Genomic DNA, 27,708 nt, shown 5'->3' with positions numbered 1-27,708 from the left:
ACCTTACAGCATCAAATCATCCTGATAACTAGGTCATAGCTTTTTTTCTTTCTTTTTTTGGTAAAGATTCTCATGATATGTCACGATATACACAGAGGTATTAACATTGCTGCGAAAATTACTCCATCTCTTTCCTCTGTTGACTTTCAGAAATATGGACACTGGGCGGCGTGAACATTTAGGAAAGTCAAACCAATTAGGAACGTAAACATAAACAAACATTCATTTTCATCAGCAGGATGCCCCCTTGTTTCCATGGTGACACTTAACAACAGTATTGGTTTTCAGACAGTGAGTAATGGACCTATTTGAGCATTCACTGTACAACCTGCAGAATGGCTCGAGCTTACAGGCATATAAATAGACGTTGCTGTTGTACAGGCACACGCGTGTGCTTGACAGACAGGCTACAGATCTATTTTCTAGAATGCAGAAACGGACACAAAGTCACAAATACGTCATGTGGGGTATGAAATTCGTGGGTGGGTGACAGATAAGTCCCTCAGATCAATCTGATGTCACACACTGCAAATGTCAGCTTAAAGAATCCTTTCTGAATCTTTCCACACACTCATTTAAAGTCGCTCTGTTGCTGCCAAGCAGATAAAACTCAAAAGAAAAATAAAATGTAAAACGAATAATTATTTCTACAGATGATTTTTATTCCTTCAAAAACTCAATTCATTTCAATACTTTTTTCCCCCACATATAAATATATGTGCATACATAATCATCTGTCTAAAGCCTCACTACCTTCCTCCCACACACCGCAAACGCACTGCCCACTTCACACTTTATTTTTTTTTCTTCTCAGTTACAGCTGCACCAGACACGTCCCTCTCCTCTCTATCACATCCACCTACCTCTTTGTTACTCCAGACCATCAATCCATCTCTTTCTCAGCAAAGAGGCGGCTGAGAAGACAGGAGAGGGGAGGAGAGCAGCTCGGCTCCGGGCAATTACCCATCGCATCTTTATAAGCATATAACCGCAGGCTCCTCACACACACACACACGCACACACACGCACACACATCATTAATTAAACCCACACCGCTTAAAATGCATGACCACGTGCATGTTTGCCGGCGTGCGCGCACATCTGACGCGCACACACTGCATTTGAGCCCTGGCTGTTTTGATCGACTCTCTCCTTGGTCCTGGTGCAGCACACACATTATGGAGGTCAATGATGAGTGATGGCTCTTGCCTGCAGGACAGACGCGCATACACAAGAACTACAAAGACACAACAAACAAGGTAACGAGGCAAAACCTCTCCCTCTACACCAGTAGGGCACATCAACGAGGTGACATCTGCCCCCTCTCCACAGCAGCAGCCCATTCTGCCTCGCTTCCCATAATCGTTCTGGCACGCGCGCAGCATCGCGCCGTTCCTGGTGTTAGGAAGAAGAAAATAATAAAATAAACAACAACTTGCTCGAATCAATGCTGATTTGTTCTGTGATGGTCCTGAGCACTTCTGCAAGCGAGATAATAACATATCCAGACAAAAGCTTTTATCTAGACACCAAATTGATTAAACAATTAGTCTAGTGCGGGGTAAGGGGATGCTCGGCTGCTTTCATTATCGTTCTCCTCTTTCCTCACAGTAAACACGCGGAATAAATCCCACTATAATCCACCCTGAATTCACAACAGGAGCTGAAAGGGATCACACGGACCGATAAGTACTTCACTATTTTCATATCTGGGAGGACAGCGGGAAGAAGATGTGTGTATATGGTACACAGGCATGTTTGTTAATTTTATAGAATGTCGATTTATGACGTCAAGTGACATTTCAATCATACCTGACATACCTGCCTTTGAAAAATGACGCTGTATGTTAACAGACTGCTGTGTCTCCGGCAGAACACACCCACCAATCCACTCTGCCTGCTTCAATTACGACTCTGTGTTTGTGTTTTGCAACCCACGTCCTGGCGAACAGGACTGTCTGCGTTCCCCTTTATCCGTTTAGCAATTACAGTGTTATCACATTTCAAGTGACTGGACTGATCAGGTTCTCAGCTGTGATTGGTGAGAGGCAGCGTGAGAGGGATTTTTCAGAGTATTTGCGCTATTGTGTGTGGTGACAGTTTTGTGGCCGGCTAAAACAACTGAAATGAACACACTCTGTGCTTAAACGATTAAAAACATATCAGTTCTTTCCTCATTCCTCAAAGTCAGCATGTCTTCTGTGGGCTCAAACACACCGGTCTGGCAGTCTTGTTGACAGTAAGCCCCCTGGTGGCCGCGGGGAAAACTGCACCGTCTGGCCAACAAAATTCATTAGATTAAAAAAAAATGTAAATTCATTTATCTCATTAATTATCTCAATAAGTCCCAAACACAACCTGAGATATTACAGCAAACTCGACTGTATCTTGAAATAAATGAGATATTGACAAAGCATTTATGTGTTCAGGCCTGTTTAGCAGGATTTCCAGAATGTTCTTAGAACTGTATAGATTATGAGTGATGATATTTGTCTTTTATAATTAACAAATGCTTGCAAATTTGTTAGAGCACGAGTTAAAGTATAGCCTTTAAATACAGAAAAAAAAGGCAATTTTAAATTATTAAGAGATCAGAGATTAATTTATAGAGGGTGATGTGACCTAATGTTTTAATGACTCTCTTGTTAATGACTTTCTGTCAGTAACTGCTTCCATGTAAAATCTTCCCAATGACAAGCAGTTTTCTTCATGACAAGTTATTTTTAAGAGCCAGATATGTTCTTATTATAGGTTTTTATTGTCCCTGAAGTAGGAGAAGGCTTCTTCTCCCCTGTGGGTGTAAACACTGGATGAGCAAGATTCACTGGAATGCACATCACATTCTTGTAACTCTTTATTCAGCATGACTACGGGAAATGAATGAACTCCGGTCACCTGTGTCCACATTGCATTCGTCAAACTGATGCAAAGGACGTAATCAAATCAGCAACAAAATAAACATGTTTGGATGCTATTTCTACCCTTAAAATAACAAAAACATGTGTGCGTTTGTGCATTCATATAATATATGCACATATAAATGTGCAAGTGTGTCCTTGTAACAGATTTCTAAAGAGGTCTGCATCTCTCGTCACTTGTCACAATACAATCCGAGCATGTTTTCAGAACACTGAAAAGAATGGCGATCAATACGGACCCACAGAGAGAAAGAGATGTTCTCAGCAAAGGAAGAGTACACAGCAACAGAGAAAAACAGAAGAGATACAGATGAAATAATAATAAAAAAAATTTCTGCTCTTTCTTCAAGAAGCATCTAAAAGAAGGCTAGCAACCACACCAAGACTCTCTGGGTGAAAAAACAAACAAAGAATAGGACCAAATTTAGCTCATGATCATTATCTCCACAAGTACGAGAATCTCTGGTTTCTGGTTTAGAACATAATGTGTTGACGAAGCATCAGAAATCTGACGTTTAACACTGCTTTACAGTAAAGAGGCAGCATCTTAAAGACAACTTAATGCTCTAAATGCGGTTAATTACACATTACAACAACATTTTGAACAGAACAAATACGTGCAGGCTCTCAAGAAAATCCCTGCATGTTAGAACCGGAGACTCGCTACTTCAAAAGTGTGGAGCAGGAGGAAATTCCCAGGGACTCCAAAAAAAGAAAAAGGAAATCAAAAGAGGGTTTATCCTCTTTGAAGCAAGAATGTGCTTCATGCACTTCTTGTTAACCTTCCTGTACATTTTACAGTAACTGTGCACACATGGTGAAGGTTTTAGCCTGCTTTAACCAAACAAAACAAAACAAAAAAATCATTCCAGACGTTACAAATGTATTGATTCTTTAGGGAGCATTAATCTGTACAATAAATATTTGGCTGTGTGTGTTTTCAAAATGGAAAAAGCTGCTTGTCAAGCCTTTATATGAAAGTTGAGAGGCTATCAAAACATCGGGTATCATCCAGGACTGCCTATCCTAAATAAAAATTTCACCACAAAAGGAAATAAAACAAACACTGTGATTACTTGTAAGACCATAAATTAAGCCCAAACATTTAGAACGTCCTCATGGAGGTCCAAGTAAAAATAGAAAACGAACCAAACCCTACATGCACCGACACTGACAAGCTCTGTCACGGCTGTTTTTGACACTCTCTCCCACATTAAAACAATGAGCGCGGCGAAAGGACCCCGGCCTCGCTGGTGCTCCCAGCCTTTTCCTTCCTGGCCAGCGAGAATGAAAGCAGAATGGCTCACACACTGTTTCCACTGTTCTCCCGTTAAATGAGGGTGACTCAACCAACCTCGCTAACAATACAGAACATCCTAAGAAAGGTGCGGAGTTGAGGCCATGCAATGTTACAACACGCACACTCATTTCCAGGGACCTACCACGCAAACACAGTTCGGTAATGGGCCGTCGGGGTTGGTTGCCAAAAGGCCAGACTGGTTTGAAGAGGGTCTTAAGAGGCGGAAACGGTTCCCAGGCCACTGAGAACAAAACAGTCTCTTTTTTTCCACCTCTCACAGGGCAGGAGGCCAGTCCAGCATCTACAGCAGAGCAGCAGCTCTGTATATCAACACTCTACGCGCTGTACATTCACCAAACATTTATCCTGGTAAACCGCTGACTGCTAACAAAACCCCAATCGAGAACAAATTACAGATGCACACTGCAGAAAGGAGGAACCTTTTAAGATAATTAGTTTGTGCAGCAGTTGTGTTTCCACAAACCACATGGTCAGAGGGCACAGCGATGCAATAAATGGCCTATGTGGGAGAGCGTAGAGGATGATAACATTAGAAACTGGATCCTGCTCAGTGGTAGAAAACAGAGATTAACAAGGATAACAGAGCAGCGTGGAATGAGACAAGGAAATAAAAAAAAATGTAAAAGGATGGGGAGGGAAATAAATCTCTCTCCAAGAGCAGCACTGACCCCTGATGTTGTTGTTGTTGTTTTTTTTCTTACGGTGTAAATCCAAATCTTACCATAACAGCAGAGCAGACACATCTTTGAGCCTTTACCTTTCCGGCTCCAAAACCAGTACTTGCGGCGGCGTTTCATTATGAGTCCACTGTCTTTTTATTTTGAAAAATAAAAAAGAAAGAGAAAAAAAAAGCAACCCAAGATATCTTTCCAACAAATGTATTCAGCTAAAGAACATCCCCACTGTGCTCTCCAGGCTTTGTGGATCACCTACCCGAGGCAACAAGTCTCAGACGGGACCTCCGGTAACTGCGTGCCAGGTAATCCATGCTTCTGCCCGAGTGACTCAGGAAAAGGTGTGCTCGAGGAAAACTTAATCTAGCTGCTGGAAACGGTGTCTCAAAACACACCTTAGTTTTAGTACTTGCACTCCATGCGTCCTCCGGGTGCGTTAGTTCGCGGAGAGGCAGAGGAGACAACCTTCACCGCACGAGATGCTGTCCTAAAGCTCAAGTGAAGAAACACAGCGTTGTAGTGAAAGATAAATCACTCTTTCTGTCCTCTTGCAGAAGGGATGTTCTTTATTACGCAAAGGTGAGGAAAAAAGGGGTTGGGTTACACAACTAAATGTTTCCACGGCATCTTCCTCTATGTAAAAACAAGTTCCTCAAAGCCTTCTTTGACCTTTCATGGTCCAAAAGGTCGATGCGGAGCGTCTGAAATCTCCTCGTCTGAGCTCAGACCGAGCTTGTAAGGTGACAGAGTACAGTAGCTTGCTGGGAAGAACCTCTCAGGCTAACAATGCCAGTCAGGAGGGGAGGGAAACGGCATATATTGCAGGCAGGAAGCCCAGGCTGGGGCATGGAAAGGAAAGTCTGTGCGTCCTGTTTGAAACGTAGCAGATACTGATACTTCTGATTTTGATTGATTGGGCACAATGAAATTCACACAAAGGCAGGTGATAAGTATTTAAACTATAGTTTCAATAGAAAACAAATGGTTAGGGTTGACATTTAATACATTACGTCAAACAAGGGTGACGATACAAACACAGGAAGTGTCAAAAGGTTTTACGCTCAACCAGACATATGTTTACTTTCTGAAGAAGTTCAGCACACTTTTCTCGCTCATTCATGTTTGCTTACTCAGAATCCAAAATCAGTGCATCTGTATGTTTGTGTAATAGTCAAAATGAAACTATTACAAGTACAACATCATAATAACATGGCTTTCAAATTTTTTTCAGAATAATTAAAGGCAAAACAGAAGATGATTTCTCTCCTGCCTGGATAAAGTTCACATCACTCACTGAGCATCCATAAGCTTTTCTCCAGCTGCTGGATTAAACATTTGTGAGTGTTTGCCTACCCCTACTGGAGCATCTGTGAACTGCAGCAGCACCTCAAACACATCACTGAACACCAATCAGCCACAAGATTAAAACTACTGTTAAGAGAAGTAAAAAACTTTGATCATCTTGTGATAAAGCAGTGTTCTGCTGGGAAACCTTTGTGCCTGGCATTGATTCGGGGGGATGTAACTTAGACATGTACCGCCCACGTAGACCAGACCAGACCAGACACACCCGCCCCATAGCAATGACACTCCTCGATGGCAGCAGCCACCCCCAGCCTGGCACAGACACACACATAAAAACGGTTTAGGAACAACTCAAAAAAAACCCCAAAAAACATGAAGAACAGCACAAGGTGTTGACCTGGAACTCCAAATTCACTAGATCCCAAACTGATCAAGTATCTGTGATCGGTCATAATGTTATGTCTGATCGGTGTACGTGTGCGCAACTACTAAATCACACAAGCACACACACGTTAGTCATTTCCTACTGAGTGCAGCTCACACTGAGTGTAATTATCAACGGAGTAAACCAGTAACTTCGCCCACACCTCCCGACTCCCCCCACACACACAATCACCTGTCTGAGTGAGACATGAAGTAATACTAAAGAATGACATAAGCAAATAATGAGTTACACATTAACAAATATCAATCAGGAGTTTTTATGGCCTTCAGCTTCGCTCCTTCCAATGATCTGCGATCAACCTGTAGTTAGTAGGTATCACATAGATATGACATAAGGGACCTTGGACCCACAATGTTAAACTTATCATAAAATTCTAGTAAAGAAGAAGAGCAACGCAGTGTGGACAGCCTGTCAGGACGAAATGTCCTCCTGCACTCAAGGTACAAAGCACAAAGAGGGAGCAAGATGCTCCACCACACATTTGACGGCCTTTAAAATGTCGGACGAGATTCTTAAGACACATCAGTGCACACATTTAATCTCAAAGGAACGGTGTGAGGCAGAACAGTCATTACTGAAATAAAACCACCAAGTGTAAAAACGTATGAAAGGCAGTGTTTACAATTCAAATGGCGCCGTCTGAACGAAGCGGAGCAAACACAAGATATTCTCAGTGATCATTAGTCATGGCTACAGAGAAATATGAGAACGCTCGCTGAAAACTGAAAGCAAAGTTTGCATTCAATTTACAAGAAATTGCACAACTGCATTTTTTTTTTCATCTATAATTTCTCCTAATCTAATATCTGGAATATCCTGCAAGATCAACCTTAATCGAATTCATTTACATTTGAAGCTTTTTAATCAGATGAAAGCAGATCTCCATAAACTCCCGAGGCAAAAGATCTTAACGTTCATCTGCTGTTTTCTAAATTGCTTGTCCTTTGGCTGCAACAGAAAATGGGTGCACGCACGCATCTTTTTTTCACCGGCAACAGCCGCCCGCAGCATATGTGAGCAAAGCTAATGAACCAGAACTTCAGGGCTGTAAAGTTGTCAAGTAAAACAAGTGGCTCAAAAAGGACTAAAGTGTACAGTAAATGGACCAGAGGGGAAGTATAATAACTTTCATAATCATGACAAGCAGCTCCTTTCAGGTTAACCCTTTATATGACATTCATTAAAACACTTTGGAACCCAAGAGCTTTATCATAGGGCACAAGAAGACTTTTTTCATTTTTATGTAGAAATATATGTAGAAACCATATATGGTTCCTTTCCCTTAAGTGGTACTGATTCAGATATTTGTCTATTTTACACATTAGACAACATTAGGCCATTTCTTCTTTGTACCTAATAAAGCAGTTAGCTCACATTTGACTCTGATTTGAACAGACAATGTTTCCTGAATCTTTGCTGAATGGCTGGATGAAAACCACATGCTTCTCAGCCTCACTGAGAGGAACAAGGACGCAATTTAAAATGTGTGTGGAAGTTACCAAATATGGTTATTGCCCCATAAAGAGTTCTTTATTAGTTGTTCTAATTTAAATGTACATTTTTACAACTTCTACTCCTAGTTTGTCCACTGTCCATAGACAGCAATGTGCATGAAGCGGCTAAGTCGTTAGCGCAGATGCCACCCAGCGTGGGTTTTCACCGGGTACTCCGGCTTCCTCCCACCTCCAAAGACATGCCCGTTAGGCTAATTGGTGACCCTAAATTGACCCTAGGTGTGAGTGTGAGTGTGAATGGTTGTTTGTCTCTGTGTGTGAGTCTGCAATGGGCTAGTGACCTGTCCAGGGTGTAGGCTACCCTGTGTCTCGCCCGATGCCAGCTGGGATAGGCTCCAGCAACCCCTGCAACCCTAGTGAGGATTAAGCGGTATAGAAGATGAGTTTATGAAGTCTCCTAGTTTTACTTGTTCTTATTGCTCTAAAAGAAATGGAGAAAATCTGGAGTTGTCGTTATTTATTATGCTTTTATGTTACTGGTCCGGCCCCATTGAGATCAAATTGGGCTGCATGTGGCCCCCAAACTAAAATGAGTTTGACACTTCTGCACTAGATGGTGCTATTGAGTGTTTTTTTTTTGTTTTGTTTTGTTTTGTTTGTTTTTTTGAGTGTTTTTTCAAGGTGAGGTCCGCATTGATGGTCAGTTTTGTAAGAGAAATTTGGTAAAACAAAGGTGGAGGAACATTATTTGCAGTGGGGAAATGCACTAAATAGCTCTATCACACTACATGATGCTGCAACAATCACCATTGTCTAAACTGCTTCATATCGCATTTAAATTCTATCCTGAGCCTTATACGGGGCTTTCGGAGATTCCCATCCATAAACTCTGACTTTGAGAACTTCATGTGTAAATTCATTAAAGTATAAATCATTCATAAATCATTCATCTTGTTATTTACAACACCCTAAATTTAGTGTAAACACAGAGCACCTGCCTGGAAAACTTTCCCAGTGACATTTTTAGAATTCAATTACCAATCATTCATATATGAAGCAATGACATAACTAGATCTAAGATTTATGGTCAATTTGTACTAATATCGTGCAGTAAATCACGGCATATAAAAAGTAATCATCTTCATGCGGTCATGTACTGAGCTGCACAAGGGGACTACTATATGCTGAAGTAAATTAAAAGCTGGAGAGGACAGTAAGAGGGTTCATTGCTGGATGAATAGGCATCAGTGCAACAAAACAATACCAGCAACACCAGGCTAGTGGGCCACACAGGTCGTATTCATACAGCAGAATAACGGCACCATTGTTGGAGACTGCTTGAGCTTGCAGTAATATCAGCACAAATGTGCATGCTCCAAAGTTAAATTTTAGCACAGATATAAATACTTGTTCACCAAAGTATTATGTTTACAAAGCGAGGCGATTTTTTGTAGGGAGAGTAGGTTATTTATTGTGAACTTCCTATATGATATATAATATATACAAACACACCTGGACTGAAGTGTATGATGACATGTGAAACAGCAGTGTTGACATTTATATATTCCGCTTTTGCGCAACTAAACTCTGTAACACTGACAAGACAAGACAAGAGCTGACCAGATAACAACATTCTGTGGTTTACATTCAAGGGCTTATTAACCATTTATCTTCTGGAGCATAAAATTACAGCCTAAAAACCCATTTTGTGCCAATCCAACAAATTTTCTCTACAGGCCATTAGAGATCCTTAAAATCATTATGCAGCACGTCTCCTGAAATACTGCGGTATTATGCAGGATAAGCCAGACGCAATAAAATTGCTGCATCATTGTGAGTCATATTGAATCAAGTGAAATGGAAGGAATGAATCTCAACTGGGACAGTGGCAATTAAGGTGAACTAAAAACTAACAAAAACATTGATATAAATATACCGGACAGCATGATGGAATGGTAAGAGGGCAAATGGTATAAACAGTTAATTCGTGATAGAAAACAACAGATGCGATTAATTATTTGATAAAAACAGACTCACTACCTCAAAACAACATCATTTAGTATTGCACAGAAGCTGTACATTTTTATCTTACTGGTCAAATGTCATGAACACAGATGTGGATGAAACCTAAAGCAATACAGGATATGGCACAATACAAATGACGGATCCGACCTACATGAATTTCACTCTAATATTGCTAACATGCAGTGATTCAGATCACATCTCTCACTTTCTGACTCACAGCTTCTAATCTGCAGACCCGAGACAAGAACAGACTGCTGACAGACATATTGTACCTTATGATCTAAAGTCACCTTGCGTCAACTTAACAGTGGCATTATCAACCATGGAGCAAAGTTCACCTCAATCTTCAAGTACAGTATAATCTGCTGCAAGTTTGCACAAGCACAAATCGGCTTGCAAGTTAAGACAAAGTCATGAGAGCACCTCCTCTCTCACTGGGTCATGCCCAGACAGCGCACAGCGCAGAAGACGTGCTGACATTTACTTGGATACTTGTTTTCTGAGAAATATAGCCTGAAAAAAAAAAAAAAAAATGGGACGAAGCTCTAGAAGAAAAAGAATTTCAGTTACAGATGCCAGGCTGCAGCTTTGCACAGATTTATCTGGGCATCTGCACGGAGACAGATCCCAGGCATTTGATCACACCCATTTCCATATTCCCAAGACGTGCATTCTGATCCAGAACAGATAAAGTTCCAGGGCGTCCTATGAAGCTGCTGTTTCTCAGAATTAATAATAAAAAAAAAAATGTGTGCCCTCCAGCCTGCAGATGGTTACACAACAGGTTGGGTCTTGCCTTTGAAACCACGCATACCTGCTGAGAAGTCAGTAAGGCAGCAGTGGTGTGTAAACAAGGGCCATAATGTAGGTGTGTTTGAATGCAACACTCTGGAGACCCAATGCTTTCCCAACCAGACTGACAGAACAACAGTGCTCAGATAGGACAGCACATTAGAGAGGACAAGAACTTTACAACCTAAAAACTACAATGGCGTGCAATATTAGAAATTGGGGAATAAGTCGGGATAAAACGCACAATATAATAAAACAAAAAAACTAATAAAGAACTCATTTCATTTGCAAGCTTACAGTTTGGGGTTAATAGATATTTATTTTATTATATATATACATATGTTGAAAAAAAAAATAATTTCCAAACATTCCTTGAAAACTAACCTGCTTCAATTCGCTCCGTATGATCCAGACTTTGTTGTTTCCTGCGAAAGGCGACTCTCCTGAAGCCGTCCATTTTCCCCGCAGAATCTGACCGCTCGAGCATTTGGAGACTAAAATGAAAGGTACTCAAAGTGGTCAGTAATTGTGACGAATTTGGGAAACGCAATCCTCCTCGCAGGGAACTTTGAAGGTAGCACGATCAGTTGCGCGGCGGCAGCCTATGCACTCCAGTGACAGATCTGTTCTCCTGGTCAGTAGTGCAGGTGACATCAAACCTCGGGTTGACGCACCGGACTCTGGCAAACAAAAAAAAAGAAAAAAGAAGAAGCTTCAAATGCCCTCACGAAACAGTTTGATCGACCGATTTCCCTCTAATGGCACATTGATGGGGGGTGTTTCCCTGAGCCCCGCCCGCCTCCTTCCTCTGTGCGTCGTAGTGGTGCTGATCTCAACATTACCATACCAAGACAATCATGTCCATTCTGTGGCGCCATGCCTAGTCCTCCACACGCACAAACACAATGAGAGGACAAGCAGATAAACTAGGACCGATCTTGTTACTATTTCTAGCCTCTTGGCTAAAATTAGGTAAAACATTAAAATAGTAATTACTTTCATAGCTGAGGAACTGGTAAGACTGTTTTTTTCTTTCTTTTAAACTTTAAGCTGCAGGATCAACATGGATGAAAAAGCCTGTGAAGGTTCTCAGTCATCCAGGTCATCTATAAAAGAAGCCTTTTAGAACTGGAAAGGGAGTGGAAAAGTCTTCAGAAACCCTTTAACTTCTAAAAAGCTGCTTCTTTTCGTCGTGTTTATTGGATGCACGGGAACAACCTGACCTGCAAAAAAACAACAACAAATCATACAGATTACATTCCCCCTATCAGATTCTGCTGACGTGTCCACGGCGGCTTCAGGTTTCTTCTCCAACTACCCCATCATCTGTCTGCATCCTTGTCTTATGCACCTTCTGCCCCTCACTCACCTGATCTTTCTTTAAATGTGGTGAAGATTAACAAACATCCACACGAACGCCAGGTCCAAAACACTCACTTGCCACTTTATTAGGTACACTTGTTCAATTGCATGTTAACACAAACAGCTAATCAGCCAATCACATGGCTGCAATTCAGTGCATTTAGGCATGTAGCGGTCATCAAAACAACTTGCTGAAGTTCAACAGAGAACAGGAGATTCTCATCATAGATGTGCAGACGATAAATCAGCAGCAACTGTGTGATGCTGTCATGTCAACATGGACCAAAATCTCTGAGGAATGTTTCCAACACCTTGTTGAAAGTATTCCATGAAGAATTAAGGCAGCTCTGAAGGTAACAGGGGGGTCCAACCTTTTACTAGCAAGGTGTACCTAATAAAGTGGCCAGTGAGTGTATATTTTATCCTATTTTTGGTTGTCTGAAGAGGAACGTGGGTTCAGATTCACATGCAGTAACTAACTTTGTCTGCAGGGTGTAGTAGAGAAACAGACACAAACATGAAGTTGCATACAAACTCAAGGACAAGTCTTTTATTTACTTGTGAAATCAGTTAAACACTGTTCTGAATGGTAGAGAAATCGTAAAATCCACTGTAGTACACCATAAAGCTTAGCTTCCTTTTTGTTTTTTTTTATTTTCAGTCTTCAGATTAGTCCCTCTCCATCCACCGCTAAATTGTGCAAACAAACCAAGAGGGTTAGGTCATCAATGAGCCCGAATCTCATTCTCGGAAGCTACTTTTGGACCACAAAAGTTTTCATCACTCTGTGTAGTTGCAAAAGAAATCTACATCACTAACAAGAACATATCCACAACATGTACGCGCACAGAGGACAGAGAGAGCCCACTCATTGGTCGCCGTCGGAAGAGAACTGCTGTCATTACAACTTTAACATCGGCTTTGTTGTTTTGGGATATTCATTTCATTGTGTTGTGGCAAAAAAATGCGTGTGTTCAGTGCAGTGAGGAGAACAATAGGAAAGGTACCAAAAGATGGGATTTCAATGCTGGAATAAAAAATAATAACCTCACATTTATGTCAGCGTTTCAAACAGAAACAGAGGGACTATTTTGATTTTGTTACGAGAAATTAACAGCATGCCGTCACTGTGTCCCTCTTTTAGGAAGAAGATGATGGACGCCCCTGCTCTTCTTTCTCTCCAGCCTGCTGGTTGACTCATGATGAGAGAAATGGGTGAAAGACGTGGTCCGTCTCATCCAGATCAGTCGATGAACCAGTGCTGCCGTATTGCTCTAATGCATAGTGCATAATTGTGCTTGTACAGTACTGCATACTGTCTGGAGGAAGCATGCTCAACGAGGAGCCCTTATGACAACAGATTAGTGAAGATCAAGATACTTAAAGTCGTATCAGGGAATAATTATAACATGTTTTCTTTAACAATACAGAGAAAGAGACAGAGAGTACTTCATGGTCAGAATACAATGGTGACAAAATGGTGACTCAAGAGGAGGCACGCCTTGGGGAATCCTCGGTTTTTAACTAATGTTAAAAAGAGGGAGGTGAGTTCACTCCATGGCCACTTAAACTTGTGCAATTGAAAAGGCAAAAGAATAAATAAATAAATCCAGGCCAAAAGCCCTAGTTCCTGATCTCAAACACTCAGCCTCTTGTCTACTCTTGCCTCCGAAGAGACCTCGGCTACGTAACGGACACCATCTGCTGTAAAAATAAATAAATCCAGAGGAGGTATAAAAGTGTCAAGATGCACTTGCCTTGCAAAAAGAACATTGTGTAAAAAAAACACACACAGGCATCCCAAGTAGGACTAATGACGTTAGAAAGGTAGCTGAAATCCACCCATCATCACCTCAAACAAAACGATTTCCTAATGAAATAAAATGTCTTTCATTACTCGCTGTACCCTAACAACCCAATGTAAAAATGCTGTATACGGTTTATTTTTTTTTATTTGTTATACTGTCAAAATTTAATATCTTGAATGATGTGTAATATGGTTAGATATATGTAAAATGAACATAAAGAAGTTTTGTTTGCATTAATTTTGTGGTAGATAACAAAGTAGGCCATGTACAGCGGTAGCTGTGCCAAATTCTGTCTTTACCACCGCAGGAAAACACATCTCCATTCCCATCTCGCCGAATGACACACAAAAATAAACATTCAAATAATAAATATCTCAGAAATAAATAATCAACGGTGTAAATAAATTATAAATAAATACTAGTAGAAATAATGGGAAACATTTCCGCTTCAGTTCAGTCCTCTCAGTCCTTTCTTTTTCCCAGTAAAGTGAAGAAGAGAGCACCCTGCTCCTCTTCTGCGACCCAGGTAACAAGGAGCCCCGCCAGAGCCGGGGGGGCCTCGCAGTGCTCGAGGAGGTCACAGAGTTCAGTAAGCACCAGGTTGGACTGCTGGGTTGAAGGGGAGTCAAAGACGAGGGAATTTCCCCACCTCCCCCCTGCCCCCTCCACTGTCCAGATTGTCTCTGTCTCTGCAGGACTCCTACCAGACTGAGGCCAGGAGCGGCGATGTTAGGTGGCGGGGGGTTGGAGCTGCTGGGCCAGGCAGTTACGAGGGTCGCAGGGGGAGAGAAGGCTACTCCTGCTAGACAGGACTGCCTGGTGTTCCTGGAGGTCTACCACAAATTTAGGACTGAAATGAAGCAAAGACAAAGGAGATAAGAATAAATAAGAGCGTGTGAAAAAAACAACAGTCATTAAAAGGCAAGGGGAAACGTGAAACTGGTTAAAAAACAAACAAAAAAACAAGGCTTTAAACTGCAAAAAATGCAACATGTGACAAGAGCAAGATGTCTAATTCGATTTTCATAAGGAAGAGTTTGACATTTTTAGTTAGATGACGACTGACACCATTCAGTTTTTGATACCAGCAGTAGCTCATTAGCTTAGCATAGCACAAACACTGAAAAAGGCGAAAACAGCTTGGCACCTGAAAGATGCTTTTTTCATCTACTGCACTTTTTGAGGTGCTAATGAGTTCATTTTGTTACCTTTAAGTGCAGCCAGGCACATTTTCCACACTAAGGTAGGCTAAGCTAAGCTAAACTTGACTTAGTACTTTGTGCACAGACATCATCTATGTTTAGGGCAAAAGAGCAAGTAATATTGTCCTAAAAATTCCAAACGTGTCTGTTAAAGAACTAAGAAGACAAAGTATCAGATGAAAATTCCTACAGATCAAAACAGGCTCGGAAAGAAAGCTAACGGGCAGAGAGCTGCCGAGCTAAATGCAGCATCAGATCCGTCAGCAGTTATCTTTTAATCCAGATAAATAGAAAGTCAGATCAGTGATTTTGTTTTGCTTCTTTTCATGTAATACACCTTGATGATGGAAAGGGAGAATGAAGAGGGGGCAACATGTTTTATTCCACCAAGAATAACAACAGAAATGAATACACAAATGCAGAAGATGGGGTTGAGAAACATTCCCTGCGTTACCCGAGAAGGAAATCAGATTTATGGTAGCGTTTCTGAGTTATCGCTCGTCACATGCAGCTAAGTTACATGTGTGCTTTTCATACTGTGGGAAGACGACAAGCGCGTCTATAACTCAGCCAAAGTTAAGCTTGACCTTTGAAACTTGGGTGGATTATTAAGATAATATCGTATATTTTGAACGGCAGGTGAACAAAAAAGGTGACATTAAATATACATGTATGCAAAACCGCCATGCAAAACTACACATGCAAATCGGGAAATAATCCCTCCACCCCCTTGCTAAATAAAAAAGTGTTAATCCTTCCTGCAATACGGGTGATTCAGTAATCCATCAGTACAAACTGAGTACACGCACGACTACTTATATTGATTAAGGTGTGGTACAGGTGAATGTTTCCTATGAAGAGGATGTGATGGGCTGTGATGGGCTAAGACAGACAAAGAGATAGATAGACAGACAGATGTTAGTTGTAAGCCTACAACTTGGAGGTTTCTACAGCTGGTTACCTGCGGGCTTGGGAGGCTCTCCCGCGCCTTAGTTGTGGGGAGAGTGACGGTACTGAGGCAGCAGGCTGCTGACAATCTACAAGAAACTGATAAATTAGACAGATATACAGAGTGGTGACACTCGGGGTTAGACAGTACAGAGAAAACAGGGTGGACGAGACAGGGGGAGGCCTCATCAGAGACAAAGACACAGCAGTTCCTTTTACACTGAGGCGCCGGTCTGCACCTGGTCTATATACACCTCTGTCCACTACTGCATGCCTGTCGCACGCTCGCATGTGATGAGTGCGATATTGTGAACCAGTCTCAAAGTGGCACAGCCAGACAATTAACACTGACGGTGGAAAACAAAAGAGAGACAGAGACATGAGCACATTTACACAGATATACGTGTCAATACAATATTGTATTGACTGATAGAGTGGGACACACAACCCAACAATCCAGTCCTGCTCACCTCAACACCTGCTGCATGTGCCTGCTCCACTGTGAATGTAGTATTTTCTGTACTTAGCACTAAAATTTAAGTGATTATTAACGTGTTTCTATTGTAATATACGTAAATGCATAGATTAGGAAAATGGAATGAGAGAGAGAGAGGATCAAGTAGCATTTGATAAAAAAAAAAATCCCTGATGCCAGGTAAATGTGATCAACCACTGCCATCTAGTGGTAAGATTACTGCAAAAGAAGTTTGCACTATGAGGTTGTTATGCCATTGTGAAAGTAGGCGTCTTTATTTTAACATGCTGTAACTTCTTCCTCGTCTCCATAGAGGAGTCAGATGCATCCTGAGCAGTATGAGGCCCAGCCAGGAGGTCTGGCTGGTTTACATCTAGCTCAGAACAACAGATAATGTACGGATAAGCCCATCCGAATGTTTTTATTTTTATATTTTTTTTAAAAAACAGAATACCAGATGTAATACAATAAGACATGCACTAATTACATTTTATGGGAAAAATTCCCTGCAATTCCTTAAATACGCCACACGGGGGTGCTGTGAGTCACAGTAACTGAAGTTTATGACGCAGCCATTTCTACTCGTCTGACGCTTCCAAACACTTCCTGGTACCCCGGGCAAATATTACATGATGCCACATTTTATTGCCTTATAGATATTCAAATGTAATCAACCTGATATCTGCTCATAAAAAACATGCCAGTTGAACTTTAAATGAACTTTAACGACAGTGACAATATGTTTTAGGATGTTGTGATGACTGCACAGAATGCCAGAGGCTCCTTCTTTCTGAGTGTTGCTGCATGTTCCAGCCTTAGAAAAGCAGTTCTCTATCTCTCTGCATCCCACCTTATGCAAAGGCTAAACTGGCACGCAGTCAATGCTGCTGCCGCAATGGGCAATCACAGCCTTCTCTGAAAGGAAGGTGATTCCAAGATGCTGGGGTTGTGAGATGGCGACAATGGGCCTATGTCCTGCCTTGAATACATGTGTTGTCTGAAATCTAAGGTAAGCCACTCCGAGTTTATCACAAAGGAGTAATCGAAGTTATGCAGAGCTGAAGCCGAGGTTTGGATTGTTTCAGAAACTGAGTCTGACGTCGGCACAGACACGGACGGACAGATGCTCAGCTCCACAGAGGGAGGACTACCGAGAGGCAGGGGGGTGTTCAGGGTGTGGGTTGTGATGATGGAGTGGCTTTGGAGCCTGGTGGGGCTGGGAGGAGCTGTGAAGGAACCTCTGCGACTTACTTTGGGCGGGCTGCTTTTAATCTTGGGCACTTTGGCGCCGCGGCCACGGTGAATCTGCTCGTGGTCAAACTCCAGGTCCTCCAGGCGCTGGGTCAGAGCCAGTTTCTGCTGGATGGCCATGCGCAGGAGAGAGTTCAGCGTCTTCTTCTCGTCCTCCGCCGCCGCCAGCTGCCTCTGCATCTCATCCAGCTGGATAACATATTCATCACACCTACACGGATAAAAGGATAAAAGGATAAAAGGCAAAGATTTAGCCCCAGTTTAATATTCACATTTGAACTTGTATGATGCATTAACCTCTTCTCACCTTGTGGCAAACATGGCCCTGAGAGAGGAGAAGGTGGCAGCGTCTTCTTTCAGAGCCTTGAGCTCGTTCCTCAGCTTCCTAATGGTCTCTGTCACTATGCACTTTTCATTCTCGTACTTGCTCTTCAAGTTAGCGAGCGCAACTTCTGCCGTCTGCGTAGATAACACACACACACACACACACACACACACAGTTTTGGTAATTACATTTTACACCGTCTCACGACGTATTAAGTGCAAAGAAAAATCCCTTATCACCTGCTTATTGGCCTTGAGCACCAGCCTGAGTGTGGCTATCTGCTCTCTCTTGGTACTGAGCAGGGACTTGAGCTTCAGTATCTCCTCCAGGCAGGACTCCTTGTCCTTGTCGAGCATAGGTGCCAGCTCCCTGGCTGCAGCCCTCTGCCTGGACAGCTGCAGTGAACGGTCGACGGCCCTCTGGAGGTGTTTGACCTGGTCTCTGATGATGGCGTTCAGGTTGTAGATATTCATCGGCTCCTTCCGCAGGTCCCCACCCGCGTCCGAGGGTACCGGAGACGGACAAGGCGAGATGCTGATGACCGGGGAGCCAGTGTGGTTGCGGGTGGGGCTGCTATGGCAGGATGAAGACTCTGCCGAGTTGGTTGTGGTCGTCTCACTGTGGTTTGCCTCTTTGGATGGGGAGTCGAGAGGACTGCGTGGGGACTCGGAGGAGCAGGCTGCGGATACCGCAGCGAGGCGTCGTGCCAGGCGAGGCGAGAGCAAAGCCCGAGGGTCGTCTGAGCCTTTGAGGCTGCCGCTCCGCGTGATCCGGCTCTGGCGGTAGTAGTCCAGCATGACGCGGTTTGGCGTCTCATTATTGCACAGACAGACGTGGTGGTAGAGCTGTGCCAGCTCCTCACTGAAGGTCACCAGCTCGTCCTGCGCCGTATTCAGCATGCTCTGGCTCTCCGTGGCCGTGCTCGTGACTGCTCGGAGCTCTGCCTCCAGACTCGCCACTCTTTCTCTGCCTTCGCGGCAACTTCGCTCCAGACTTGTCACCTGCCCGGAACAAATCAGTAGTTTTGCAACATTACGTGAAGTAAAACTGGACGGGGAAATATTACCGAAAAAGTAAACCGAGGCAGACAAACCTGTTCACTCAGTGCATGGACCCTGTCTTCATTGTGGCTGTCTCCCTGCCCCTCAACCGCTTGGTTGTACTTCTCCTTCATGGCCTTGAGTTCCGCTTTTAGGTCGATCACTTCCTTCACCGCCACCTTGTACCTACACTCCAGGATCTCAAAACCGTGAATATCGGGATCATGGCAGCCGTTGGCCGGCGGCGATAAGGAGCCGCCGTCAGGTTTCTCACTTTCTTGGAGGTCGACAAGCTCTTTGTCTCCATTGAGGTGTTTCATGGCATTGACGTGCTCCGTTAGGCGGTGAACCCGCTCATTCTGCTCCGTCAGGGCGCCCTGTGTGTGCTGTAACTGGGTCTGAGACTCCTGCAGGTTCATGAGCAGAGCTGCCTTCTCACGCTCCACCTGGAGGAAGAGAATACAAAATGGATTTGTTTTCAGATAGAAAGATGGTCAAGTCACGTTAAAAGATCAATAAAGACAACTATTAGAATCTATAATTTATTATAACTGGAAAAACATTAGTGCTGTCTGAGATTTGGATGGACACAACGCTACAATATTAACTGACTCTAACCTATGTAATGACGTATGATTCTGATTCTTTTTCTTGATCAGTCAGTGAGCAAAAAGCGCAAAAAGCATAAAACTTCCCAGAAGACACCAGACCCACGACGTGCCTGAAGTAAACTCTGAAACTATACCACAAACGATTCCTTGGTAGTCTATAATGAGAACTCGACAATGGATTTCACGATATTCAGCTTGAAGCTGCTGGCGTTTACATCTTTCTCAGACTAATCGAGGGAAAACAAAGAAAAAGAAATCGACTGGCGAGTAATTGTGTTTACAAAGAAGGGCATGCAGCTCCCTTAGCAGCCACTAATCTAATTTTATATTTCCCTCTGGAGCTCAGACTTCATTTGAGAATGAATCTGATCTACCCCTGATTCCCTTGCCACTGAACATGCCGTATGTAATTTCCCTGGAAAAGCATGCCGGATGACTTAATGTATAAGTGAAAACAAAGCCAGTTCCAGGACATCGCTTTTTGCACTTATAGGCTTTTAAGTGTCCAGCGCAACCTCAAAACATTTGAAAACATGAACATGCTGCACATGTTAAAATTACCTTTAAAAAAAATTCTGTTAAATCTCAACCAGTGTATTGTGTGGACAATGATGATATTGTGTAATGATCTAGTTGGGTTTTAAGCTGCCAAAATGTCATCAGCTTATAACTCGTCATTGTTGTTTACACCAGGATTCATAGGACTGTCCAGTGAGTAACACTAAAAACTGAAGCATTCTGTAAATGCAGACCAATATAGCCTTTGTCTTTTGCAACTTCAAACTCAATGTGACATTTACTCACATCAAGAGTAAAGGAGCAAAGGAGACATGATGCACTTTAACAGTAGCGATACTTTCAATGATTTACTGGCTCTGTTATTTTCTCTTGACCCACCTGTAGCAGCTGCTGTTTGAGCTTCTGCATCTCAGACAGGTTAAGCTCACTGAACAGGTCCGGAACAGGGTGCAGGCCTTCTCCTTTCCAGCCCGGTCTGTGGACGTGACCGTTGCAGCGGTTGCTGTCCTCATTGTTGCCATTGGCCGTGGGGATGGCAGTGCCGTTGGTGCCGTTTGTCCCGTTGGTGTCCTCTGGGAACTTGAGGCCCTCGACGCCGGCGACGGTGAGCGCCAGATGGGGCGCTGCTCCGTAGACGATGTCGGTCAAGTTGATGTGGTGGGCTAGCTCCTTTCTCAGGTTGTTCTTCTGCTCGCGCTCACTCTTGAGTGCATCCAGGGCTTCTTCTAACTGACCCTCGGAGATTTCCTTCAGGCGCAACGCGTCCTCCAGCTGGCTGTTGAGGACGACGGTCTCCTCCTCCAGCACCTTAATTTCATGTTTCAGCCCCTCGTACTCCACCTGGAGGCACACAGAAAGGACAAGAATTTAAATACCATAGACAGTTAATTGAATGTTTTAGTTTTAGTTTAAAGACTGGGTCCAAAAATTTAAAAATGAGGGATTAATTTCTATTTAATGTAATTTTTTTGACCACACAGCATTTCTGCTATAGGCTTAGATCTTAGTAGTAACATTATACTGATATATGAGCTTGATTTACTGTATCTACGACCAATACAGATTTTGTTGTACCGGACAGGGAACACTGTAAGCCCACGTGAGAAATAAAAGGTGATGAGCAACTCAATGAGGTTTAATATAGTGTAAAATGTGTTTGCATGTGATGTTATTTGACAAATCTCTTCAATCTCTTCTGTATCATTACACCCTCACACTGACCTGGCTCTGCTTGAGTGCAGACACCAGTTTCTGCAGAGTGATGTTCTCCTCCTCCAGCTCAGTGTAGTCCTGAAGCAGCCGGGTCTCCCTGAACTTGTACTCCTTGATCTCCTCCCTCATCCGGCTACGCTGCAGCTCCAGCGTTTCGTTGCTCTGGAGCAGGAAAAAGAGAGACGGGTGCAGTCATTAGAGAAGGAAGAATTCAAATCTTAAATTCACATTTGAGAAAAAAAATGCATATCGTCATTTTAACATCGACGTTATACGTCGCAATGTTTATCCATGTCGGCTAACTGAGGAAAAAGCTCTGAACACAAGAGTACGAGTACATTTCGTTTCGTTATCTTAAACGCGCTGAGTCAGCACGTTCAGACTTCCACAGAGATCATTAGTTCAGGTTACCTGCCGTACACAGATAGAAACCTAAGCATATGCTGCAGCAGATAAACTGTCGAGTTTTAAAGTCATAAATCTGTGTGCAGTACAGCACTCAGAATATACTGAGACTTCAGCAAAATCATCTGCACAAACATAATAGTAGGATGCTAAGTATTCTTTAAAAAAAAACGCCCACATCAACCTAATAAGTTTCAGGCCTAAGGCGAGGCAGCTTACGTATTGATTGTGGAGATATAAGAGAGGTAGTTTACACATTTGTTCGGCCTTGCAATTATCCCCAAAAATGAACTATCCAATATTTTCAAAGTGGTCATAAAACGAAAGCAGACTAAGTGTGTGCAGCACAGTTTCAAATACTCATAACACAGAATGCTGACATGCTTGTGCGTTCACTGTGTGTGTGCGCATGGGTTTGTGTGCCCCTCTTGCTGCAGTCCTTCCTGCAGCTCTCCTGCCCTGCAGCTCTCTGTACGTATGGCAGAAGTGCTGACCCAGAGACAGTGTCAGGAGTGGGCGGTTAAACACACGCGGGGAAGAAGAAACTTATTAGACCTGAGACACACGTTAAAAGCCCAAAATAACTGGGCTTGTGAAGGAATGACAATGCTGCTTTGACACTATCATGATACACGGAATTCTCTGATTTGTACAGTTGCTGACAGCGCCCCCTATAAACTTGAAGCTAATGGAATAAACACCAAAGTGCACAGAAGTACAGTAGCTGCAGCTGCACTGAATGCATTTATATACTACCGGGAACACAGAAAATTTAATTCTGGAGGATGTACTACTATCTACACTGAATTCCCCCATGCTACATGTTGTTGAATTACATGCATAACAGCATAGGAATTATACTGAGCAGGGTGTGAAGTGCACAGGATTAGAGGCCAATTATCAGCCGATGAGGCTCTGCAGACGGGGAGCCAAACGAGGGCTACAGGCACCGGGGTCAGGGACAGTACAGCACAAACCTCTGGCCCCGAGCCCACCACAGGGGCAGGGGTCACCATGCATTGGTAAAAACAATCGCTGTTGCTGTGGCAATGGAAGATAAATACAAAATGAGAAAAGAATGAGGATTAAACATACTCAAAGGTTAGCCATTCATTTTCTGTAACTGCTCGTATTGTGGAGTGTCTCGGGGGGGCTGGGTCCGATCCCAGCTGTCGCTCATTGGTCAAGAAATATATTGAAAGAAATATTGAAATACACTGTCATAAATAAAGACCTGCTTTTATAGCCTGGTTTCTTGGACTAAAAATAGCAAATGTTTGTTTCCAACCAAAATAAGCTCTGCCCTTAAGTCCCTTAATGTCATAAAATCAGTGTGTTAATGATGTTTGTGAAAGGCTGCTTTTGATCTGCAAAAACCTTCTGATTACATGTGAGCCCCCCCGGTGTGGCTGCAACACCTGCTGCTCATGATGAAAGGGCTGGTCCTCCTCATTAGTAAGGACTCACCTGTGCAAATGTGGATTTCAAAGAGAAGGCACCTCATAACTACATTATCAAAGATTCATCATTTGTCAACTAGTCTTCAAAATAAAAACAGCTACTGACGGATTAAAGATGCTCAATTACGAGGAATGCGATAAACTTTGCTTATATTTGACTTCAGATGACAAAACATAGAGAAACCTGACAACACTCGCTGATCAATTTCTGAATGAGAGTGTGTGTCCCGTGAGTGTAGTGGTGCTAATGTGCGACTCGGCTCTCACCGTCCCCACACATGTGCCGAGCTCAGGGCATTTCACTTATACCCCAGCTTAGCACCGGATTTTGCCCCCACAATGGGGTCGTGGCCGCAGTGTCTGACCCCAGCTCGAACTCAGGCAGTGGCCGGCGCGGTCGCTGCAGACGTGTATGCTCTACCAATGTGCTAATTTGCATGGACACGTGTGGATGCATGTTGTTTTCTCTGCCTGTCAGAGCGCCACCTTGACCTTTAACACGTACGTACAGTAGAGCTCCTGTTAGTTAATGTACTATAAATCAGAATGGGCAGATTGTGGAAAGATGAGAGAAATTACAGCTTGTTTTACCTTTTCCACAACATAAAATGAAGCGGCTCAGTGGTTGATGTTGAGTTTGCTTTTATATTTTTAATTCAATATATTACCATGAACAAAAAAACTGCATCTTAGTCCCTGGTTACTGTACTATAAGAATGAGCAGATGGTGGAAATGTTTTACTTTTTCCACCATCACGGTTTTCAAAATGCTTACTTCAACCACAGCCAAGTGTTTTTTATTTATGGGAATATATTTAGTTAAAAATAAAATATATTTATATAATTTTTAGCCAAACTTAACATGAAGACCACTAAGAAGACTAATTTTAATATACACTTAAATTAGCAACAAATTCTAAGACTTATATAATAAAAACTATAATTAAATCAGACACTAAAATGATTTAAAATGATTCACTTCAGTAAATAACACTCGTTTTTCCACATGAATGAATTTCGAGTGCAGCTTTTTTCTATAATCTATGATATTGATTATGTTTTTTCCCGTAAATATCTCTCCACATCTGTCTGTGCGGTGACATGCTCACCTCTCGTAGATCCTGGACGACGGCGTTCAGCCTCTCGTTCTCTGCCTGGGCATTGGATGCCACGGACCGACTGAGGGTCACCTCCGTCTGCAGCTCCAGCAGGCGGGCCACATAGTAGGCCTCCTTAGAGGCCGACTCGTGCAGCAACGTCTCCTCATTGGTCTCACCATCCTCTGCCACCTTACGCTGGTTGGTGTAGGCCTGGCCAAATGCCTGGGGAGGGATGGTTAAAAAAAGAAACAGATTTTTTTGGAGGATATACGTTTTTTTGTCTTTTTCTTTCTTTCCCTCCCATGTTTTGTTTGCTTATTTATCTGTTTACTCCTTAATGTGCTCAAGACCTGTAACCCTATGGATGCGTTGGTCAGGGAGGGTGGATGTTGTGGGATTGGAATGGTGAATCCATTGCATCAATGTATCTGATGAACATTACATTCTATGCACTTTGAGGATGAATGTATAATCTGACATTCAGTAGCGTTCATTCTTGCGGGAAGACACACAAAAAACTAATAAAAACAAAGAAGAAAAAAAGAGTCCCCAATCCCTCCCCAACAAGATACAGTCCAAATCCTTTTTCTATACATATAGCATCAACCTCCTGACCCATGAGAGGGATTTTACTCCCACTACCGCGGTTCGTCATTCACCACTACGACCACCAGGCACACACCCGCTGCTCTTTTTACCACCGACAGCACACTTGCCAGGGACTGTCCGTCAAGGATACCTGCTGTGTCTCCATATGGCTGATGTTTCACTGTGATCAATAGACACAGTGTTCTCATTTTCCTGACACAGGTTTTCACAGCACCGAGCGCTGACTTGTCATGATAAAGGAGCCGAGGCCTGATTGAGGAAATCAAAGCAGGACAATCACAGCTTACCTAGCGCCTAAAAACAAATGCATGGACCATTCAAGGTTAGGGGAATGACACAAGCCTTTCATAATGTATGAAGTTGCAGTCCAGCACTGTTTCCTTGACAAGGTTTCCTGAGAATAGACAGAATTTCATGACTGGTAGCTGCACACTCCGTAGCATACGCGCAGCAGTTGGCTTATTGGTTCAATAAATACCATGAGCAATCCGTCACTTTTTCCTGTATATCAGCAGGAAATATTTCTATGGTGTCCGCAGCGGACTCTGGGAGAGGAAATGAATCGATACTCTCATCATATGAGAACTATTTCATGGTTACAACCATGAAGCTGTAAACAATACAGCACGTATGGATACTACAGACTTCACGATGCCATTCCTGGAGCAAATCATGAAGGAGTCATATATTTAGTACTTGATGCATTAATAACAAAACAAACCAAGCTAACCACATTAACAACATTTTCTTTGTTCGGGATGAATAATTTAGTTGATACAAGAATCCATTAAAGACATGAGCTCAGTGAGCAGCTGTCCCACCACACAAGTCACTTTTCATTTTCCTATTCTCTCATCATTGTGGAGCTAACAGGTTAAACAGGAATCAATTTTAGGACAGATCCTGAATGAGAATTACAGCAAACAGTTATTGTTTTGTGAATGTTCACCATGAAATGCATTGCCATTGACTGTGTGATGCAGATTTATCACCATGGAGATCTATCGAACTTTCGACCAAATTCTTCTGTTTGAAACCAACAAAAGTTGATTAAACGATAGATTCAGACCCTGTCAACACCTGTCCTTCTATAATGGTCAGTTGCAGTTTTGACTGAAAGGCTTTAATAAGTCAAAGTGATAGATGAACTTCTGCTTTCTGTCAATAATTCCATCTACGTGCTGTACATCAGGTAAATGAGACACATTCATCATGTCTGATTTCCTCAGGGGACATGTTCATTCAAATTCAACAGGCCGTTTGATTACGCCTTTGAATTACAAATGTAATGGTTAGCATTTGAATAGGCGCAAGAATTAATTAGTAAAACGCCTGAATACACGTTTAGCTCCTCAACGACAAAATCTGCACTCAAGGACTCGTTTTTGTTACCATTAAAAAATACTGTATCACATTTTTTTTTGTCATCTTCCCCTTCAGTCTCATCCTCTTTGCATCTCCCTGCATCTCTTTCTCTTTCACTCCTCGCTTTCTTTCTTTCTTTGTTCGCTTGCGCCGCTGCCCTCTCACGTCCTCCAGGGAGGCCACAGGGAGACTGTGGCGAATGATTAAGAGGAACGGCCCCTGGAACAAAGCAGAAACTCCAAGTCGCAGCGTGACTGAATGAGCTCGGACCTCTCGACTGTAAGACGAGAGGTCCGAGCGGGCGCCTCACAGCAGCAGCAGGAGCGGCAGCTGAGCCCTTCGGGAGGGAAATCGTAAATCTGGCCCTGTGTGTCTTTCACATTCGCTAGATCTTGTTGTTGTTTTAAGCTAAGTATGAAACTAACAGTAACCAGAAAAAAATAGGTCAGATCTCTTTCCAAAGACAACAATTCCCATATATCCATCTTTAAAACTCACTAATTAACTCCTTATACATACAGTTAGTTTAGAGCGTACAAAATTGAGGTGAAAATTATGCTCTGGACTATTTTTTCTGTTGTCACTGTGAGTGAAGGCTTCACAATGTAACTACTCCCCTGTATAAACAAAACTTTTCCACGTTTCCACTTTTGTTTCATCATCGATTAAGGATAAAGGAAATGTGTTAATCACTGAAGCTCATGTTGATATCTTTGAACAAAGCCAGCGATCTAACATTCTGCAAGAAATCATATATATATATAGACATATTCTTTAAAATGACAGACTATTACTTTAAGAGAAACAGCAAAAGAAAAGATCAGATGCCTGCTGTAAGTAAAAAGCCCGAGCAAGCACTCTCTGCCAACTTTCAATATTTTTAGTGCTCTCGACACATTTTATTCTTCGCTGAGGCTTGATTCCAAATTCTACCGATAACTAAACCAACAGACTGACAGTCACATTTCCAAGTGTTGATTCAGCTCTTTCCTGCATGATTTGGATGCACAACGAGATGCAGATGGCTTCCTCACGGCCCTCCTTCTCCTTGGGAAGAGCCGCGCTCCTCCAAGTCTTCTCGC

The 27,708-nt window shown here is 42.7% G+C and overlaps 2 protein-coding genes across 6 annotated transcripts in view; both read right to left on the bottom strand.

The window, feature by feature from the left end:
* fgd4a (FYVE, RhoGEF and PH domain containing 4a) overlaps positions 1–11,696 on the bottom strand; it is a 47,385-nt gene extending 35,689 nt beyond the window's left edge. The window contains exon 1 of one of the 3 annotated variants that reach the window (XM_047596230.1): positions 11,319–11,696. In XM_047596230.1, the coding sequence (XP_047452186.1) occupies positions 11,319–11,421 (103 nt within the window). In that variant the 5' untranslated portion in view covers positions 11,422–11,696. Of the gene's footprint in view, positions 1–4,960; positions 5,093–5,172; positions 5,419–11,318 lie in introns of those variants that run through there. The other 2 variants (XM_047596233.1, XM_047596231.1) reach the window with 2 other exon arrangements.
* A 1,123-nt stretch (positions 11,697–12,819) lies between these two features.
* bicd1a (bicaudal D homolog 1a) overlaps positions 12,820–27,708 on the bottom strand; it is a 32,423-nt gene continuing 17,534 nt past the window's right edge. Inside the window, exons 6-14 of one of the 3 annotated variants that reach the window (XM_047596226.1) lie at positions 24,662–24,874; positions 21,697–21,849; positions 20,854–21,315; positions 19,399–19,791; positions 18,545–19,306; positions 18,288–18,439; positions 17,981–18,191; positions 16,268–16,353; positions 12,820–14,954 (exon numbers count right to left, since the gene is read on the bottom strand). In XM_047596226.1, the coding sequence (XP_047452182.1) occupies positions 14,834–14,954; positions 16,268–16,353; positions 17,981–18,191; positions 18,288–18,439; positions 18,545–19,306; positions 19,399–19,791; positions 20,854–21,315; positions 21,697–21,849; positions 24,662–24,874 (2,553 nt within the window). In that variant the 3' untranslated portion in view covers positions 12,820–14,833. The remainder of the gene's footprint in view (positions 14,955–16,267; positions 16,354–17,980; positions 18,192–18,287; positions 18,440–18,544; positions 19,307–19,398; positions 19,792–20,853; positions 21,316–21,696; positions 21,850–24,661; positions 24,875–27,708) is intronic. The other 2 variants (XM_047596227.1, XM_047596228.1) reach the window with 2 other exon arrangements.

This window comes from Mugil cephalus, chromosome 10 (genome assembly GCF_022458985.1).
Source record: "Mugil cephalus isolate CIBA_MC_2020 chromosome 10, CIBA_Mcephalus_1.1, whole genome shotgun sequence".
Classification (NCBI taxonomy): Eukaryota; Metazoa; Chordata; class Actinopteri; order Mugiliformes; family Mugilidae; genus Mugil; species Mugil cephalus.
The sequence above is the reverse complement of the archived record's forward strand: the minus strand, read 5'-3'. Positions and strand labels throughout refer to the sequence as shown.